Source organism: Equus caballus, chromosome 14 (assembly GCF_041296265.1).
Source record: "Equus caballus isolate H_3958 breed thoroughbred chromosome 14, TB-T2T, whole genome shotgun sequence".
Lineage (NCBI taxonomy): Eukaryota > Metazoa > Chordata > Mammalia > Perissodactyla > Equidae > Equus > Equus caballus.
The window spans coordinates 52,880,133-52,899,324 of record NC_091697.1 but is presented as its reverse complement, the minus strand read 5'-3'; the positions used below and the strand labels follow the sequence as shown (position 1 = coordinate 52,899,324).

At 40.8% G+C, this 19,192-nt stretch overlaps 1 protein-coding gene across 1 annotated transcript in view; it reads left to right on the top strand.

Annotated features, from left to right (window-relative positions):
- Positions 1-7,851: 7,851 nt before the first annotated feature.
- UBE2D2 (ubiquitin conjugating enzyme E2 D2) overlaps positions 7,852-19,192 on the top strand; it is a 47,754-nt gene continuing 36,413 nt past the window's right edge. Inside the window, exon 1 of the mRNA XM_023617596.2 lies at positions 7,852-8,481. Coding sequence (XP_023473364.1) covers positions 8,458-8,481 — 24 coding nt within the window. The 5' untranslated portion in view covers positions 7,852-8,457. The remainder of the gene's footprint in view (positions 8,482-19,192) is intronic.

Here is a 19,192-nt window from a genome sequence, read left to right as displayed (position 1 = left end):
TAGGCCATGTTGAGGCAGCGTCCCACATACCATAACTAGAAGGACCAGAACTAAAATATACAACTATGTACTTGGGGGAGAGGGGGAGAAAAAGCAGAAAAAAAAAGAAGATTGGCAACAGTTAGCTCAGGTGCCAATCTTTAAAAAAAAAATGTATTGAGGTATAACAGAATAAATTGTGCAAATCTCAAGTGTACATACAGCTCCATGAATTTTTATATATGTATGCATCATCAAGACTTTTTTAACCCACAATAATGGAATTATATCAACCGCATTTCACTGCAGTTGCTTTTTTTTAAACCTCAACAGTACTGTGATAATTCTTCCAGAGAAGGATATGTGCACCTCATTCTTTCCATGGTGGCATAGTATTCCGTAATACAAATTACAGTACTCTAACCTTTCCCAATTGATAAAGAGTTAGACTGTGTCCAATTTTTTGCTATAACGTTATTAGATTTTAAAACTCTTTTTTTAATATAAGAATAAAACATGCTCAGTATAAAACATTCAACATTTCAGAAATGTATGGCCTAGAAAGCAAAAGTTCTTCATAATCCCCTCTCAGATAACCACCAGATACAGATGTTATCCTATGCATATACCACATAGATTATCTATATTGTGTAGTCTCTATACACTATTGGAAACACAAATAGGGTTATACCATACATCTTGTTTGTTGCTAAAGCTATTTGAATTCTGGCTTCTGATCTCCTTCCCAGCAGTGAAGAGGCTGTATAGACTATGAGAACCACCAAGTCCTCAGAAATAGGGACTTTACTCAGCAGTCTACACTACTCTGCCACCCAATCTGCTTCACTGTCCTTAGACCTCGCCCCCCCGAGGGTAGCCCCCCTGTCCTTCTCTCCAAGGGTCACAGACTCCTCTGGAACTCCAGGTCCTTTTCTGTTATCTTTACAAATTCCCTTCCCCTACCCAAACACATAATAAATACATGACTTGTCCACATCCTTTGCTATGTAAGCCACTTTTACAGATAGGTAAATCCTTTATTTAAGCAGCAGATTTAATAACTAACAGAATCACATTTTAAAATTGTTCAACCTTTCCCTTTGAATAATACCACATAATAATGACTAACAGATTTGGTTGACGACTTGTATATGCACCGCCTTCCATTCGAGTCCTCTCACCTCCTCTCCAGGATACAGTGGGAGGTTGGGGGACTGTCTTTAGATTCAACGGCCAGGCCGTTTGTTTTCCAGACTGAAAGCCCTCCAAGGTTGCCACCACATGGAGTGTGGGCCGGGCCTGCAGAAAGGGATCCACCCTTTGCTGATGCATTCTCTTCCGGGCCACAAGCTCCGTGGGAAAGAACAGTGGTTGAGGGCTCTGGGACTCCGAAACAGGACACCAATCCCAGCTTCACAGAGACTGAGCTTGTAGACTTGTCTCGAGGGCAGAAGGTTGGCTGGGACCAGTCTTTTATAACACTTCTTTTCGCAGAAAAATTATCATATTATCATAACTAATATTTGATGAGCACTTCCTTCAGGCCAGGACCTTTATACATACTTTTTGTTATTTAATCTCGCAATCCTGTGAAGAAACTAATACTATCCCTGTTTTACTGATGATGAAAAAAACCGAGTTTCAAGAGGTCAAGTAACTTGCACAAACTTCACACGATGGGTAAATAGTAGAGTAGGGTTCAAATCCACTGACTACGAAGCGTTGGTTCTAAACTGCTGTGTCACTGTACCACACTACCTCTTAGCACGACTGACCTCAGTAAGGGAGGAAGCACAAATATGCACAACCATCTCCTTCTCCTTTTGGACTATTTCAGCAGGAGGAAGTCCACATTTGCACAATTATATTTTCTCTAAGGACAGAGTAGGGACAGTATTTCTCCTTCCTACTAGATTTTGAACCCTTCTACACTGGGTTTAGACTGTAGTTTTGTGACATAAAGTCTTGGAATACCATGGACTATTTTTGTTTGTTTCTTTCTTTCTTTAAGGGAGCTGCTGTCTTACCCAACAACGTGTGAGTATAAAGGAGGTTTTCTTGAGCTGCTCATTATTCAGTCAGTCATTCATGAATTCATTCAACAAGTGTCTTTGATATTCCGGGCACTGGGGATTAGAAGAGGAACAAAAGAGACAACAGCTCTGCTCTCCAGAAACTGACAGTCTATTGAATGAGACAGTTGTCCAACAATTACAATGAAGTGTGATCAATCTCTGATGACAGGACTCTAATCTAAGGGCATCTAGTTTGGGGTGACTTGTCAGGAAAGCTTCTTGAAAGATGACTTTTAGGCTAAAACCAGGCTGCCAAAAAACATAAGAAAGTGTTATCGGAGTCAGATGGCAAAACTAGTGTCATTTCTTTACTTAGCAATTCCTATGAGGTAGGGCATGGATATGGGGCCATAGCCTAACAACAGAATAAATGCTGGTCGGCAGAACACACCCTAAATCATATATAACAGGAGAGAGTGGCTGTACAAAAAGAATGTAAAATCGAGTACAATTCCACTGGTAAACCACTGTTCTGATTTTTTACTATGAAAAAATGAGCCACTTCAAACTCACAAAGCCTAGCTTTCCAAGGAAATAGATTGGCCTCTAATGGTGGCACTATCTTAAAGAGTCTGGAATGTTTGGGGATATTCTTATGTTTTAAACCTCATCTTAGAAAATATCACAAAAAGGGATCATACTGATGCAGCTAGAAAATCAATTCCTGGTTTACCTAATACTCCTTAGTCAGTCATTCTTTTTTTTTTTTAAAGATTTTATTTTTTCTTTTTCTCCCAAAGCCCCCCGGCACATAGTTGTGTATTTTTAGTTGTGGGTCCTTCTAGTTGTGGCATGTGGGATGCCGCCTCAGCATGGCCTGGCGAGCGGTGCCACGTCTGCGCCCAGGATTCAAACTGGTGAAACCCTGGGCTGCAGAAGCAGAGCGCGTGAACTTAACCACTCGGCAACGGGGCCAGCCCCCAGTTATTCTCATAAGACAAAATGAACTCTCCTATAGGGTTGCTGAGATCCAAAAATAGGGAGTTCCCAAATTGCTTGGGCTGTGCTTTTTGCTCAGCCCACAGCAATCACTTGTCTATTTATATTGATCAAAATGTCCTCCGTATCATTTAATACAGCTATTAGCCCTGGGAACACCTTTGCCAAAGGAAAACGTTTAAATACTATAATGCTTGCAGAATTGGGTTAACAACCAAGAGGGAATATCAAAGTCCAAGTATATGCAGTGTGCTCACAATCTCAGTAGGATAATGGAAGGTAAACTGAGGGCTCTAAAGATCCATGTAGGGTGAGTGGGAGGAAAACTCACCCCAAGGAGAAATATATTATATAAGAAGACCTAAAAATTCTGCATACTCTTTAAAAAAATTTGTATTGTTTTATTATATATATATATACAATTTACATATAATATAATGCACAGATCTTTAGTGTTCCGTTCCATGAGTTATGACAATTGTGTGTGTATATATATATATATACACAACTGTGTAACTTCCACCCAAAACAATATATAGAACACTTCAATTATCCCAGAAAATTTCCTAGATCCCTTTCTTGACAAATCACCTCCCAACAATGGCAACCACTTTTTTTACTTCAAACACCACAAATTAGTTTTGTCTGTCTCTGGACTTCATACAAATGGAATTGTACAGTTGATATTCTTTTGTGTCTGTCTTCTTTTGCTTAAATAATTGCTTAAATAATAATTAGAAAGTTCTAATAATTCATTCATGTTGTTGAGTGTGTCAATAGCTCATCCTTTTTTTGTTCATGTATAATTCCATTGTATGAATGTCATAATTTGTTATCCCACTCTCCTGTTGATGGACGTTGGGGCTGTCTCTGCTTTTAGGCTATATATGAATAAGGCTGCTATAAACATTTGTGTACAAGTCTTTTTGTGGACATATGTTTTCATTTTTCTTGAATAAATACCTAAGAGAAGAATTGCTGAGTCATATGGTATATATATATATGTTTAATTTTATAAGAAATTACCAAACAGTTCCCCGAACTGGTTGTATCATTTTATACTCTCACCTGCAATGTATGAGAGTTCCAATTGCTGTACTTCCTTGTCATCACTTATTGTTGTCAATGCTTGATTTTAGCCATTCCAGTGGGTGTAAAATGGTATCTCATTATCGTTTTAATTTGCATTTCCCTGATGACCAATACATTCCAAAGTATCTGAAAATAAGCCTTGGTCAAAGAATAAATCACTGGGGAAATTAGAAACTTTTTTCTTTTCGTTAAGATTGGCACCTGAGCTAACAACTGTTGGCAATCTTCTTCTTCCTTTTTTTTTTTTTTATTCTTCTCCCCAAAGCCCCCCAGTACATAGTTGTAGATTCTAGTTGTGAGTGCCTCTGGTTGTGCTATGTGGGACACCGCCTCAGCATGGCCTGATGAGCGGTGGCATGTCCGCAGTGCCCAGGATCTGAACGGGTGAAACCCTGGGCCACCAAAGCAGAGCACGCGAACTTAACTACTCGGCCACGGGGCCGGCCGCTAGAAACTATTTTAAACCAAATGAAAATGAAAATAAAACATAAAATTGTGGGATGCAGCAAAGCAGTGTGCTTTTAATTCTTTATTAGAAAGTGCTTATATTAGAAAAAAGGAGGGGCTGCCCGGTGGCACAGCGGTTAAGTGCACACCTTCGACTTCGGCCGCCCCTGGTTCGCTGGTTTGGATCCCCGGTGCGGACATGGCACCACTTGACACGCCACGCTATGGTAGGTGTCCCACATGTAAAGGAGAGGAAGATGGGTATGGATGTTAGCTCAGTGCCGGTCTTCCTTGGTGAAAAGAGGAGGATTGGCAGCAGTTAGCTCAGGGCTAATCTTCTTTAAAAAAAAGGAAAAGTGTAAAATCAGTGTTCTAAGCTCCCACTTTAAGAAGCTAGGAAAAGAACAAATCACATCCAAAATAAGTAGAAGAAAGAAAATAATAAAAATAAAAGCAGAAATCAAAATGAACAAACAATAGAAAAAATACAAGGTCAAAAGTTGGTTCTTTGGAAGAATTAACAAAATTGATAAATCCCTAGCAAGATTTATCAAGAAAAAGACAGAAAACACAAATAACCACCATCAGGCATAAAAAAAGGGTTATCATTATAGATGTTCCAGATAGTACCAGGAAAAATAAGAAGACATTATGAGTAACTAAAGCTAATATATTGGACAAGTTAAATGAAATGGACAAATTCCTTGAAAAACACAAATTATCACAATGGACACAAGAAGAAAAAAGAAAAATCTGAATAGTCTCAAACTTTTTAAAGAAATTGAATTTATTATCAAACTTTTTCCACAAAGAAAACTCCAGGATCAGATGGCTTCAATGGTGAATTCTACCAAATATTCATTTAAGTAAGAAAAAAAAAAAAATCAATCCTACACAAACTCTTTCAGAACACAGAGGAGGGAACACTTCCCAATTTATTTTATGAAGCTAGAATAACCTTGATATGAAAACATGATAAAGATATTACAAGAAAAGAAAATTATAAACTGATATCCCTCATGAACATAGATGCAAAAATCTGATTACTATTTGACGCTGCAACTTCATTTCTAGGAGCCTATCCTAAAGAAGCACTCTTAGAGTTGTACAAAGACTAACTACAGGATATTCACTACGGCAATATTTTTAACAGTAAAAATTGGAAACAGTTTAAATGTCCCCCAAAATGTGACCAGTTAAAATATGGTGCATTTATATAATAGAATATGTAGCCCTTCAAATATGGTAGAAATGTGTATTGACACTGGAAAATTCACTATATATTGTTTATTTTAAAAGTAGATTACCCGGGCTGGCCCCACGGTGTAGAGGTTAAATTCAAGGATCAGATCCCAGGCGTGGACCTATACCACTCATCAGCCACACTGTGGTGGTGACCCACAAACAGCGAACACATATAGAGGAAGATTTGGCACAGATGTTAGTTTAGGGCTAATCTTCCTCAGCAAAAAACCAAACCAAAACAAAAGTAGATTACCAAAGATTTCAGGTGCTCTCACCACACACACACACAAAAGAGTTAAGAGATAGATGTTAATTATCTTGACTGTAGTAATCATTTCACTATGTTTATGTATATCAAATCATCATGTTGTACACCTTAAATACAGTCAGTGTTTATGTTTAAAAAAGAGGCAGATTACCAAATAGAATTATGGCGTGATCCTACGTTTTTCAAAGAAAAGTGTCTATGTATATTTAAGGAAAAAAGACTTACCAAAAAAGAAAAAGAGGAAGGACATAAACCAAATGTTAAAAATGGTTCATCATTGGATGATGGGACTATGGTTGACTTTCCTTTCCTTCCTTTTGCTTATTTATATTTCTTGCAACAAATATATACTGCTTTTCTAATACAAAAAGAATTATTGTTGAACAAAAAATTTTAAAAATCTGACCAATGGGCATTTTTGTAACTCTCCCATCATATACCTTAGGAAGAAAAGATTTGGAGCTGTGGAATGTTCCTCTTCACCTCCAGCCTCAAAGATACCCACCCTGGACAACTGGATACAGTTTTGCCCTCCTTTGACTTACTGAATCCACGGTGGCCCTGCCCTATTGGTCCAACCTTCTCTAGTCAATAGGTGAGGCAGTATTGTTTTGCTACTGACCTACTGTATGACTTTTGGCAAGATCGTTCCCTTAGGGGCTCTAGTTTCTCCTCTCTAAATTCAAGAGTTAGAATCAATGATCTTCAAGGTCCCTTCCAGATAGAGGAAAGAACACAGCTTAAGAATCAGAAAACCTCAGGGTACACTTGAGAATGTGGCATCATCTCCCAGGAAAACATTCCTTATTATTCTCCCATATCTCCCGTCAGATAATAAACACCTCCCAGCCCAGGCCTGGTCTTATATCTCACTGGTCCTGGTATAGGGCTGGACACACAGTGGTTGCTCAGTGAATTAGCTTTTTGCTTCCACCTCCTAACACACAACTCCAGGGGGGCCGGCCCAGTGGCACAGCAGTTAAGCGCCCACTATCCCCTCTGCGGGCAGGGAGTGGGGGTGGAGGCGTGGGGGAGGGTGTTTTCCCGGTTAGGACATGGCACTCCTTGTCAAGCCATGCTGTGGCAGTCGTCCCACATATAAAGTAGAGGAAGATGGACACGGATGTTAGCTCAGGGCCAGTCTTCCTCAGCAAAAAGAGGAGGGTTGGCAGCAGAAGTTAGCTGAGGGCAAATTTTCCTAAAACCCGCCCCCGCCCCGAATAGGTTTTCTAGGCTTGCTCCTGATGGTGACTTGAAACACAAGATTGGTTTTAACTACTGGAGAACACACCGTCCAAGTTTTTTCTGCGGTAATTGGTACAGTGCTTCTTTGTAGCAATTCCCCAAGCCTCAGCGAGGTCTGGGCACCTCTCCTACGACTGACATGCCAGTGGCTGAGATATTCAAGTTGTCATCCAGCTGGGGCCTTGGTTGGAAAGGCTATCTCAGGGCTGCCCGTGGCATGCTCAAGGAACCACACTCCCGCAGATGCCCAGGCTGTTACCACCCCGCTTCCGGAAAGCGATCTGAGACCCTCTACTACAGGGAAGTACTAGCTTTGCCGCTGTGGAGCTGTGTGACCTTGGACAAGTCCCTTTTTCCTTAGGGAACGTCGCAGTGGGCATAAGTGCCTCTTCCTGAGTCAGTCTATGCTGTGGGCACGGTCAATGATTTGACAAACCATCGCTATTAAACGTTTATTGATCTTCCGCGTGGGGAACCAAAGGAAGATACTCAAGGGTCACAGCACGCGAACATCCACGACCCCACGCCACGCTCTCGCGAGACCTCCCCGCGCTTCGCGGCGTCATCCTCCAGGCGGCCGTGGCGGCGACGGTGCGTAAGATACTCACAGGGGCGGCCCGTATCCCTCCGCCGCCGGCGCGGCCCGGCCCTCCCTCCCCTGGCCGCCAATCCCCGCGCCTCCCGACCTGCCCCTCGTCCTGGGCCCACCCCGCGCTCCGGCGGCCCCACCCCGGCGGCGCCGCCCGCCTGCCCGCCCGCGCGTCTCTCCGTCCACCTGCAGCAGGCAGTCCCTCCGCCTGTCCGACCGAGAGGCGCCGGCCGTGCCCGAGGCCTGGGCTGTCGCTCCCCGGCGGAGGGATCCGCGGCGACTGAGGAGGCGGCGCTGAGCTTAAGAGGAAGAGGCAGCTACGGCGGCGGCGGCGGCGGCGGCTCGGGCGGCAGCACATAAAGGGGCCGCCGCCGGGTGATGCGGTGACCGCTGCGGCAGGCTCAGGAGCCGAGTGGGCCCCGGCCCTCAGTCCCTCCCGCCGGACCCGCGCTTCCGAACTCCCCATCTTCTCCGGCCGACCCGCGATCACCGAGGCGGCCTCGCGCCCCCTCGCCCCTTCCCCGTCCCTCCCCTGCCCCCGTCCCCGCCCCGGGGGCCGCCGCCACCCGCCTCCCACGATGGCTCTGAAGAGAATCCACAAGGTAAGCGGCCGGAGGTCGACCGTGGGTTCGGGCCGCCAGGCAGGCCAGCTGAGCAGGCTGCGGCCTGCACTTCCCGCCGTCGCCTCCGCCGGGCTCGCGGCCTCTTCAGACCCGGCTGCCGGCGATGGCTCCGCCGGGAGGCCTTCACACCCCACTCCCAGTGATGGCGACCGCGGAGGCCCCGGCGCGCTGCCCGCGCATAGGCCGGAGGTGCGCTCGCCCGGCTCGGCATTTCTCCCCGGTCTCCTTTCTAGGCCTTGCGTGGTGTGGAGTCTCCGGGCCTGTCCTCGGCCGGGGACTGCTGCACTGGAGGGCCATTGTCCGGCCGTGCCGGGAGGGGGGCTGGGGCTGGGGCGTTGGGCGGCCCTCATCGACAGAGGTCGGAAGGGCTCCTCGCCCCATCTGTGCCGGTTCCTCTTCTCTCCTCCACCTGCCCTGGCTCCCTCCACAGAACCCTGAGCTTGGGGCCTGTATCTCAGGCACACGGAGAAAGCCTTTTTGTCCGATCCCTAAGTATTTCTTGAGTTCACTTTACCTCTTGGCGGCCACAGACTTGTGTCCACTCTGTTCGTCTAGAAATTGTTAGAATAGGAAGTTCAGAAGGAAAAAAACATGACTCTTGAGGGAGGAGAGTAGTAGAGGGAGAAGCATTTTATTCCTTGAGGTTGCCAAACGTAGTCAGAAACTAACACTTCAGTTTTTGCAGGACTGGATCTAATAGAAAAGCTGTTAAATTGGTAAGTATAGAGGTAGAAACCTGAGCGTTGAAAAACACTGAGGAAATTACACAAAGTTTCCTTTAACAGTCTGTTCACAAAATGGATGTGTTCAGCGAGACCCTTTTAATTTGCGAGGGATTTTGTTAGATTTTTCCATTAGAAAGGATTTTTTACCTTTAAGATGAAGGGTTATTTAGTTATCTATACGGAGGTTTTCCTAATGTTGCTTCTAGTGTATGGGCTTGGCTTAAAATTTAGCGGGCCCCCTCTCTCCCCCCTCATTGTAACCTCTTGGTGGCTCTCACTATCACGTTTTTTCCTTAGAAGTGGGGATTTTCTTTTTTGTTTAGTGTTTCACTTGACTACTCGGAGAGGCTGTATGAAACCTCTAGCCATTTAGTAAGAGGTAGATCCTGGGATTATCCATCCTCAAGGATGGGATGGAGATGCAAGCGGAAGAGAGCTAGTTTCACTTTGCCTTAAACTCAGTGAAAATGCAGATTGTTGGATAGTTTCAGCCCAGAAATGCAGGAGCACCTCAGTTCAGCAATTGGTTCTCATTTCATTCTTGATCAAAGACCTTTAGTGTGGAATTAATCCCAGTGGTTACTGTAAATTAAGTTAGATCCTTACCAACTTCTTTTGACTTCTTTAATTTCTAACATGGAAAATGGCAGACTTTAGACAGAGCAAATCTTATACTAAAATGAAGCAGGTGGTTTGTTAAAAAAAAAAAGCTTGAACCTTAAGCACAGATCTCTTAACCGTTTAAGGGGCAGGAGCACACTGACGGATGGTCATCCAAGTAAAAATATATATGCATTTTTAAGGCATTTAGGAGTTAACCAGGTTCTTATAGAGTCTAATTGGGAAGTTATCAACTTGAGATTATACCTGTAGAACACTGGGCTCTTATTTTAAAACGTGAAGAGGAGTGACTATAATGTATGGTAATTTACAGATCAAGAAATGTAGCCTTTAATCTACATTGATTAATATGTGTTATAAAGATTTTTTCAGAGAGAGAAATAGCACTCAAAACATGCATTTACATTTTTTAATATATTTGCCCCCAGTAATATGGGTTTTTTTGAGTTACTACATATTCACTAGATTTTCTCTAAAATATGCCTTTATAAAAATTTTAATAAGGAAAATCAAGTTTAGACAATGATAATTTGAACTTGTAAAATTCAATATTAACCTTTTCCCCCATGGTTTATAACCTGGAGCCTTCAACAAAGGATGGCTCACCTTCTGAGACTGCCAGGGATTAGAATAATAAAATTTATTTTTGGTATACTAGTCAATAGGATTGTGAAAACAAAATGGGGATCATTTTCCTTTTTCACACTTTTTGTATGTCATCAATTTTAAGTTGAATGCAGACTTACATAGGTATAAATAAGACCAGTTCTATCTTGTCCTTAGCCCTAGTAATGTATCTATAATGGAATCCCCAAAAGACTTACTTTAATTGATCTTAGTCTTGCACCTTCCCAGTTATCATTCTCTGAAAAAATAGGTCTACTTAAATACCCTCTCAACTTTAGATATCATCAACTGCTGCATGTGAGTTCTAATAAAATTTTGCTAAGAACGAATGCATTTGACGTGTGACATCTTTAGGTATTCAATATCTTGTTTCTTTGACTGAGGGAAATGGCGTTCTATGAATGACACTCCTTTAAATGCCATGTCTTTTTGGGAAAAGCTTTTGATGGAGTTTATTTTGATACACACTTTAGGTTCTCCTGGCCTGTGCTTTAACAGAGTGTATCAAAAAGGGCCATTATGAACATCCAGTATAGTTCTGTGCAGGGATTGAGAGCCTTTGGGATTGTTTGTGTCTATACCAAGTGTCCCCAGCCTGCTATGTTTTGAGGTTTTCTGCTGACTTTATAGGTCTTCAGCTTTGATTTTGATGCTCTAGCAGCACCACCCCCAGCCCTTTTCCAGTTGGCTGCATCTCATCTGTTGTGGGCTGGGAAACCAGATCACGGAGCTTATTAAAATTATGTCTAAAATAAGATCCAGTAGGCTCTGAGTGAAGAGGGCTTCATGTGTTCTGTGAACTGTGTGGTGTCTTTGACTGATCAGAGACCTTTTTAACTTCCTGTTTTTCTTCTTTACTTTGTCATACAGATGCAGGAGGCTTTTTGGTGCTCTTAAAGTGCCATAATATTGAAATATAGGGTTAATGTCTTTATTGTTGGGAAGGGTAAAAGGCTGAATATCTTGATTTTTTGAGGAGTTGTAGACAGACCGAAATTAGGTTACTAAAAGCTCTTTTCTTGACAGTAATAGTGCCTTGTACGGTTTAATGGTGTTCTGCTGGTTACAGTTAGCATCTGGTATACATAGCTTTAATGCCAGGATCATCACTTGTTTTATTTTGTTTCCGTGATAAAGATTTTTAAGGCTTGCTTCTTTTAAGTCCCCTCAAGAGACCAAAAAAATTAAATTTCAGTAAAATAAAAGATTTCAAACTCTGTTGTCTATAAAGGCCAGTCACATAACCAAAGTGAGCAAAGACAATTGGGGGGAACTAGAAATTGCATGTGCTATCAGAAGAGGGCAGCTGCTACCCAGGTCCCTCCAAATGTTGCTATTGCCAGGATCTGTGGGCCTAATGTTGCCAGATCTTCCTTTCTTTCTTTCTTTTTTTTTTTAAAGGGAAGCTGCAAATCCATATTTTTGGCAACCAATTCAAATGTAAAAAACAACACTTTTTTGGTAGGTTGGTAGGCACCAGTTTAATATTAGAATTAAAAATAATAGAAGATTGAGGTTCAGTAAGTAATCAGGGGTGTAAGGATTAAATTATTTAAACATCGCTTTCTATCTTTTTAAAGATTTCAGAGTATTTAAGTAGTTTTTCATAAGCTTCTAATTAACTCCTTTGCTGAAGTTTTTATGGTTATATATGAGGGAAGGCCAGTTTAGTAGATGCATTGATCCCCTAGTAGAAATTTACATCTTACTCAACTTCATTATGATGTATTTCATGTTATGAACCATCTTTCTGTAGACTACATACTTTCAAAATGTCTAAGATTGGGAGATTACCAAAGGATGATTCTTAAGGATATGGGAAAGGAGTTGTAACACTGTAACAGTACTAAATTTTAAAAAAAGATTATTTTAAAATACAGTACTAGAAGTGTGATACCATACATACATTAATATTATCAGAGGTAAGGAGTGAGTGAATTCCAGTCAAAATGATGAAAAAAATTAGCAAATAGTCCTTTGGAGTACTGGGAACTTTAATATAATAAGTGATTGGCTGAAGATGGCTGTTTGAATTAGTTATATCTTAGAAAGCAGACATAACTTCTTAGTCCGAAAGATAAGCTTCTTGAAATCTCTGGGAAGATTTTTTTTTTTTTTTTTTAGAAAAGGATTCTTTGCTTTACAAAGGTTCATTGAATTGAGAAACTTTCTTTGGCTATCCCAGATTGCTCTTTAAATATAATTTAAACAGCCATCTTTGAAGGATAACTGTTAGTAAATCTACATTTTCTTTAAAGTCTCCCAGTGTGTATTACTATACTACTGACTGACAAAGAGGAAGTTTTGACAAAGTCTAATTCTAGATATTTTAGTTCAGAGAGAAGAGGGCTGCTAAAATATCCTAGTCAGTTCCTACGATAGGAATACCTGACTCATGCCTGATGCTGCCAGGAACCTCTGCGGCCTCATCCCAGAAATGCAGGAGTACACTGTTTTTTCTGTAGAAATAAAGTTTTGGTAGTTAGGTTCTCAGGCTAACCTTCAAAATCATATTAAACTATGACATGGGAAAATAGAGTAGAACCGTTTGTTCTTCTGTCTACAGAGTCAAGTGAGAGTTTAAGTAATAGAATCATAATATGTTAGCACTGCAACACGTCTCAGAGCTACTGTCAGAAAAGGCCACGTGACTTACGGGGCTGGATCAAGAACCTGGATTTCTTGACTGTGTCCACTGTATTTTCTGGTAGACCACATACCCTTATGTAGCCGTTAGGTATGTAAATCCAAGAGTGCAATCTTTTTTTCTTATTTGTTTTTTTGTTCAAATAATTGGGTATTTAAATTATGCCCTGGAACCAGATGATCTTTTCCTCAACATTTCTTTTATTGTTGGAGTCTAGTACTCCATAGGACTATTTATTAATTTGTTTCATTATTTTGACTGGAATTCACTCAGTCCTTACCTTTGATAATATTAATGTAATGTATAATATCACACTTCTGTGCAAATTTTGGATGTTCTAGCTTCCATATATCTTTCATCAGAGTCAAATGCGTTTTTTTCTTTTCTTTTTTTAATGAGGAGGATTGGCCCTGAGCTAACATCTGTTGCCAATCTTCCTCTTTTTTTTTTCCTCTTTTTTTTCTTTCTCTTTTTCTCCCCAAAGCCTCAGTACGTAGTTGTATATCCTAGTTGTAAGTCGTTCTAGTTCCTCTGTGGGATGCCGCCACAGCATGGCTTGATGAGCCATGTATGTAGGTCCATGCCCAGGACCTGAATGGTTGCATCCTGGGCTGCCAAAGCGGAGCGCACAAACTTAACCACTTGGCCATGGGGCCAGCCCCCCAAATGTGTTTTTGAATCTCTCCAAAAGATTAAGAATCAGGGGCCGGCCCGATGGTGCAGTGGTTAAGTTCACACATTCTGCATGGGTGGCCCAGGGTTCACTGGTTCGGATCCTGGGTGCGAACATGGCGCCACTTGGCACGCCATGCTGTGGTAGGTATCCCACATATAAAGTGGAGGAAGATGGGCATGGATGTTAGCTCAGGGCCAGTCTTCCTCAGCAAAGGGAGGAGGATTGGCAGCAGTTAGCTCAGGGCTAATCTTGCTCAAAAAAAAAAAAAAAGATTAAGAATCATTGTCCTACCTCTTTAAACACTCTATTTTAATGTCACTAGATAACCTAATTACTTATTCTACAGAGAAAATAGAAATCTTATATGTAAATTCTTTGAGGGCTTTCAAAACAAAAACAAAACCACATAGCTGCCGTCTTTAAGAGTATTTGCTTTTATCAGAATTACTGAATCTTTTGAACAACCCTATGAGAATTCTGTTCTCCCCAGATTATATGAGAAAACAGAGACTTAGAGATGTAAACAAACTTGCCTGTGATTATATGGTTATGGTAGGAAGAGCCAGGATTCAGAGGCATGCAGTCTTGACTATAGAGCTGGCCATTGCTCCAAATTTACCTTAGTCATCACTTTTCTTCCCTCTTGTCTCTGGAGAAGCTCACTTTTCCCTTTGCGGAGCTAACTTTTGCTTTCCATCCTGTTCTTTGTTTCTGCCTGGTCCTTGCTTGCTAGTAACTGTCCCTGCTCCCTTAGTTCCAGTCTCTTCTCTAGTAACTCTCCTCAGCATCCAAACTATCCAAGATTTCCCCCATCCTAAAAAAAACAAAAAAACTTTTCAGCTCCCCTCCCTCACTAGAGCTAATTCCTTCCTTTTCTTCATCCCTCCCATCTCTGGCATTTCACTGCCAAAATTCTTGAAAGAATAGTCTATTCACTGTTCTGGGACTGTTTAGTAAGGTCACTGATCATTACTTAATTGCCAAATTCAGTGGATATCTCAGTTTTTATTTAACTTTTGTAACCATTAAGGTGGTTATCACACATTTCCCTTAGCTTCTGATAAATTGCTGTCTCCTCCTTCCTCATTTCTAATGTTTCCCAACTTTATTAGAACACTTTTCAAACTAATATTATTGATGGATACAAATGAGTTCATGAAATAATGCACACTGGAATTAAAATTGACAGCACAGGGGCTGGCCTCATGGCCTAGTGGTTAAATTCAGTGTGTTCCACTTTGGTGACCCTGGTTCGGTTCCCAGGTGCGGACCTACACCACTCCACTTGTCGGCAGCTGTGCTGTAGCAGTACCCCACATACAAAATAGAGGAAGATTGGCACAGATGTTAGCTCACAGTGAATCTTCCTCAACAACAACAAATAATAATAAAAATAAAATAAAATTGACAGCACAAATGGTGACAGGTAAATTCTTCAAAATGTATAGTCAAAATATCCTAATCACAAAATTAGGTAAATTATTTAAAAGCAAAATATATTAAGATGAAATATCATTCGTTGTCATTTTGTTATAAAGTAACAAACACTTTAAGAATAGTATTTTTCTTGTATAATAAAAGGGATCTTCATCAGGTTCTGTGTTAAATGTGTTATTGTATATTGTTTTCATTACAAAATTTGTTTGAAACAGGTGCACTGTAGCAAAAGAATCCAGACTACAATTTTGCAGTAGTCATGCAGTTAGGCTACTACCAACATTAATTGTCTCATGGACAGACAGGTCACCTGATTTAAAAAAAAAGAGAAGTCTATGCTTTGCTCATGTTTGTTTTAAAATTATCTGACTTCTTGGGTTTAAGAAGCAAAGGACTCTGCTTTTCATTTAAAACTTCGTATTCTAGCTATAAGTACATGGGTAATGAATTAGTATAGTAGAAATATTTAATATACAATAAGCTTTGATTAGATAACTTCTCAACTATGTATTGAATTATGACAAGAAGTAGGTTAGATCAGTGGAGTCAGATAGACAATGCCCATGGTTAAATGCTGTTTGCGCATCACAACACAGATGGACATCATTTGCTTTCTGGTATGCAAATTTCTTGAGGCACGTTATTGCTTTAAATCTACAGAGATATGTAGTACTTCTTGAAAACATGTATTAAACGTGGATAAAATATAGGACAAAGAATTACTGCTACCTTTATTCCTATGATACATATTAGTAGCTTATGAGAAATACTGTAATTGACAGTTCTAATTGATTCTTCTCAGAATCATTTTCCTTTAATCTGTGTGCTTTTCCTTATACAGAGAATGTCTTCTCACCCTACCCCTCCTCCGTCTGAATTCTTTATTCATCCTTGGAGACCCGACAGAAATGGCTTCTCTGTGAAGCCTGCCCCAGGCATGCAGGCAGTAGGGTTCCACTGTAGAACTGTTTTTTAGTATGTGGACATGATTGATTATTTCCGTCTCTAGACTGAGCTCTCCTGGACAAAGCCCCTGTCTTATTAGTTATATTCCTAGTGCATGATGCATAGTACGTACTCAATTTTTGCCCACAACATTCAGCAAGTGCCAGTGGCAAGTGGTGTGGTGGGAAAAAAATAGTAGGATTTTGGAGCCGCATTGCCTACTGAGTCATGTTCTAATCCTATGGCCTTAGGCAGGTCACTTCCCTGATTTTCTTTAGCCCCCATCTTCCTGGTCTGTGTAATGGGGATAGTGTCGCATACCCTGCAAGCCTGTTGTGAATGAGTAGGAAGAAAATATGGACTACATAAAAGGTAGTTTTTAGTGTTACTTGTCACTGTAACTTAACTGCCCAGTAATGTTGACCATGGAATTGGTAGAATCTTGAAATCTTAGGTCTCAGTGTTAAGTGTCTTTTTAGCATTTCACTTCATTGCCACCCCAATCAAAAAGAAAAAGAAAAAAAAAAATCCTGATGTTGTAAAAGTAATGTTTTATAACATTTCTAAATGGAAGAGGACTGAATTCCAAATTTTTTCTTTAACAAACTTCAACGTATTGTTACCTTAGTATGTTTCTAGTACATCTGATATTTTTGTAGGTCTAGAAGTAAAAACAGTTCTCTTAACATTATCTTGTAATAGAAGTATCCGCTGCTGTCCTTTGAACACTTCTGCCCAACACCTGTAGAGCATCATGCCAATGAAAGTGGTAGCACTCCTTTGCCAGCTTCTTAGGGGCTTATATCAGATAAAAAATTTTGAAGTTAAGTTTTACAGAAGCCATGATGAAATCAGTTTAGAAGTAGACTTCTTAAAATAATAGTATACTAACAGGAATGGGTGATTCTCTTTAGATTAAATGTCCTCTTATTTATACCATCTATATTAGTTTCATAGGGCTGCTGTAATAAATTACCAAAAACTGAGTGGCTTAAAATAACAGAAATCTATTCTCTCTCAGTTCTAGAGGCCAAAAGTCGGAAATCAGTGTATCAGCAGGGCCACACTCCCTCTGGAGGCTCTATGGGATAATCTTTCCTTGCCTCTTCCAGCTTCTGGTGGCTGTTAGCTTCCTTCTTTGTGGCCACATGATTCCAGTCTCTGGCTTCATCCTCACATTACCTTCTCCTCTGAGTGTGTGTCTTCTCTTTTATCTATTATAAGGACACTTGATATTAAATTTAGGGCTCACTCAGGTTAATCCAGGGTGATCTTATCCCAAGATCCTTAATTTAATTACATCTGCAAAGACCCTTTTTCCAAATAAGATAACATTCACAGGTCCCAGGAATCAAGATGTGCCACATATCTTTTTGGGGACCATTCAATCCTATGTACCATCTAATCACCAAATTGTAATAAAATGACTGCTGTAATTGCCACTGGGCTTTTCTGGTTTGGCTTTTTCGTTTGTTTTGACGTTCTAAAATTTTGAAACAATCTCAAACATACAGAAAAGTTGCAAATATAGTACCTAGAACATTTTTTTCTCTAACTATTTTAGAGTAAGTTGTTAGTATGATGCCTCATCAACCCCAAATACTTTACTGTGTATTTCTTACAAACAAGGACATTCTGCTACATAATCACAATACAACCATCAATATTAGGAATTTCCATTGACATCTTACTGCCATCTAATCCTCAGACTCCTTTCAAGTTTTACCAGTTGTTCCAGTAATGTCCTTTATAGGAAAGGATCCAGTCCAGAGCTACACTGAATTTAGTTATCTATCTTTAGTCTCCTTAAATTCCTTAGCCTTTCCTTCACTTCATGACCTTGACACTTTTGAAAATTACAGTCCAGTTATTTTGCAGAATGTCCCTCAGTCTGGGTTTGTCTGATGTTTCTTCCTGATCAGATTTAGGTCATGCATCTTTTGCAGGAATGTCACAGAAGCAATACTGTGTCCCTCTCTTTGCATCCTATCAAGTAGTGCATGGTTTTGGTTGGATTCTTTTCACTGCATTATGTCAGGTGGTATGCAATTACAGTTTGACCCACTACTGAGAATTTTCACTTCTATCACTTGATTAAGGTGATGTCTATCCGAGTTTCCTCCTATAGAATTATTCTTTTTCCCTTTATGATGAATAAGTAATTTGTTGGGAGACACTTTGAGAATATGTACTTATCCTGTTTGTGTTATTTATCTATTGCTGCATAAGAAAGTACCCTGAAACTTAGCTGCTTAAAACAAGAAATATTTATTATCACATAGTTTCTGAAGATCAGGAATCTGAGAATGGCTTATAGCTGGGTGGTTCTGGCTCAGGGTCTTTTTTGAGGTTGCAACGCAGCTGTTGCCTGGAGTTACAGTTCTCTGAAGGCTGGAGGATCCCCTTCCAGGCTTACTCCCATGGTTGTTGGCAGATCTCAGTTCCTTGGGGGTTGTTGGACTAACGGCTTCATTTCCTCTCCACCTGGGTCTCTATATAGGGCTGCCTCAGTGTGCTTGCTTCCCTCAGAGTGATCCAAGAGAGAGAGAGCGACCAAATGAAAGCCCACAGTATGTTTTATAGCCTAATCTCAGAAGCAGCATACCGTCACTTCTGCCATATTCTGTTGGTCTCAGATCCTCCCTGGTACAATGTGGGGGAGAGGACTACACAAGGGTGTGAATACTGTAAGTAAAGGATCATTAGGAGCCATCTTGGAGTTTGGGTACCACACTGTTATTCAAAATTTTTAACTTTTTCATTTTTTTTTAATTAAGGTTATAAAAGTTAACATCCTTGTGAAATTACAGTTGTATATCGTTATGAGTCATGTTGTAGGTACACCACTTCACCCCTAGTGCCCTCCCCCCACCCCCCTTTCCCCTGGCAACCACCGATCAGTTCTCTTTGTCCATATGTTAACTACCACCTGTGAGTGGAGTCATACAGAGTTCGTCTTTCTCTGTCTGGCTTATTTCACTCAACATAATACTCTCAAGGTCTATCCATGTT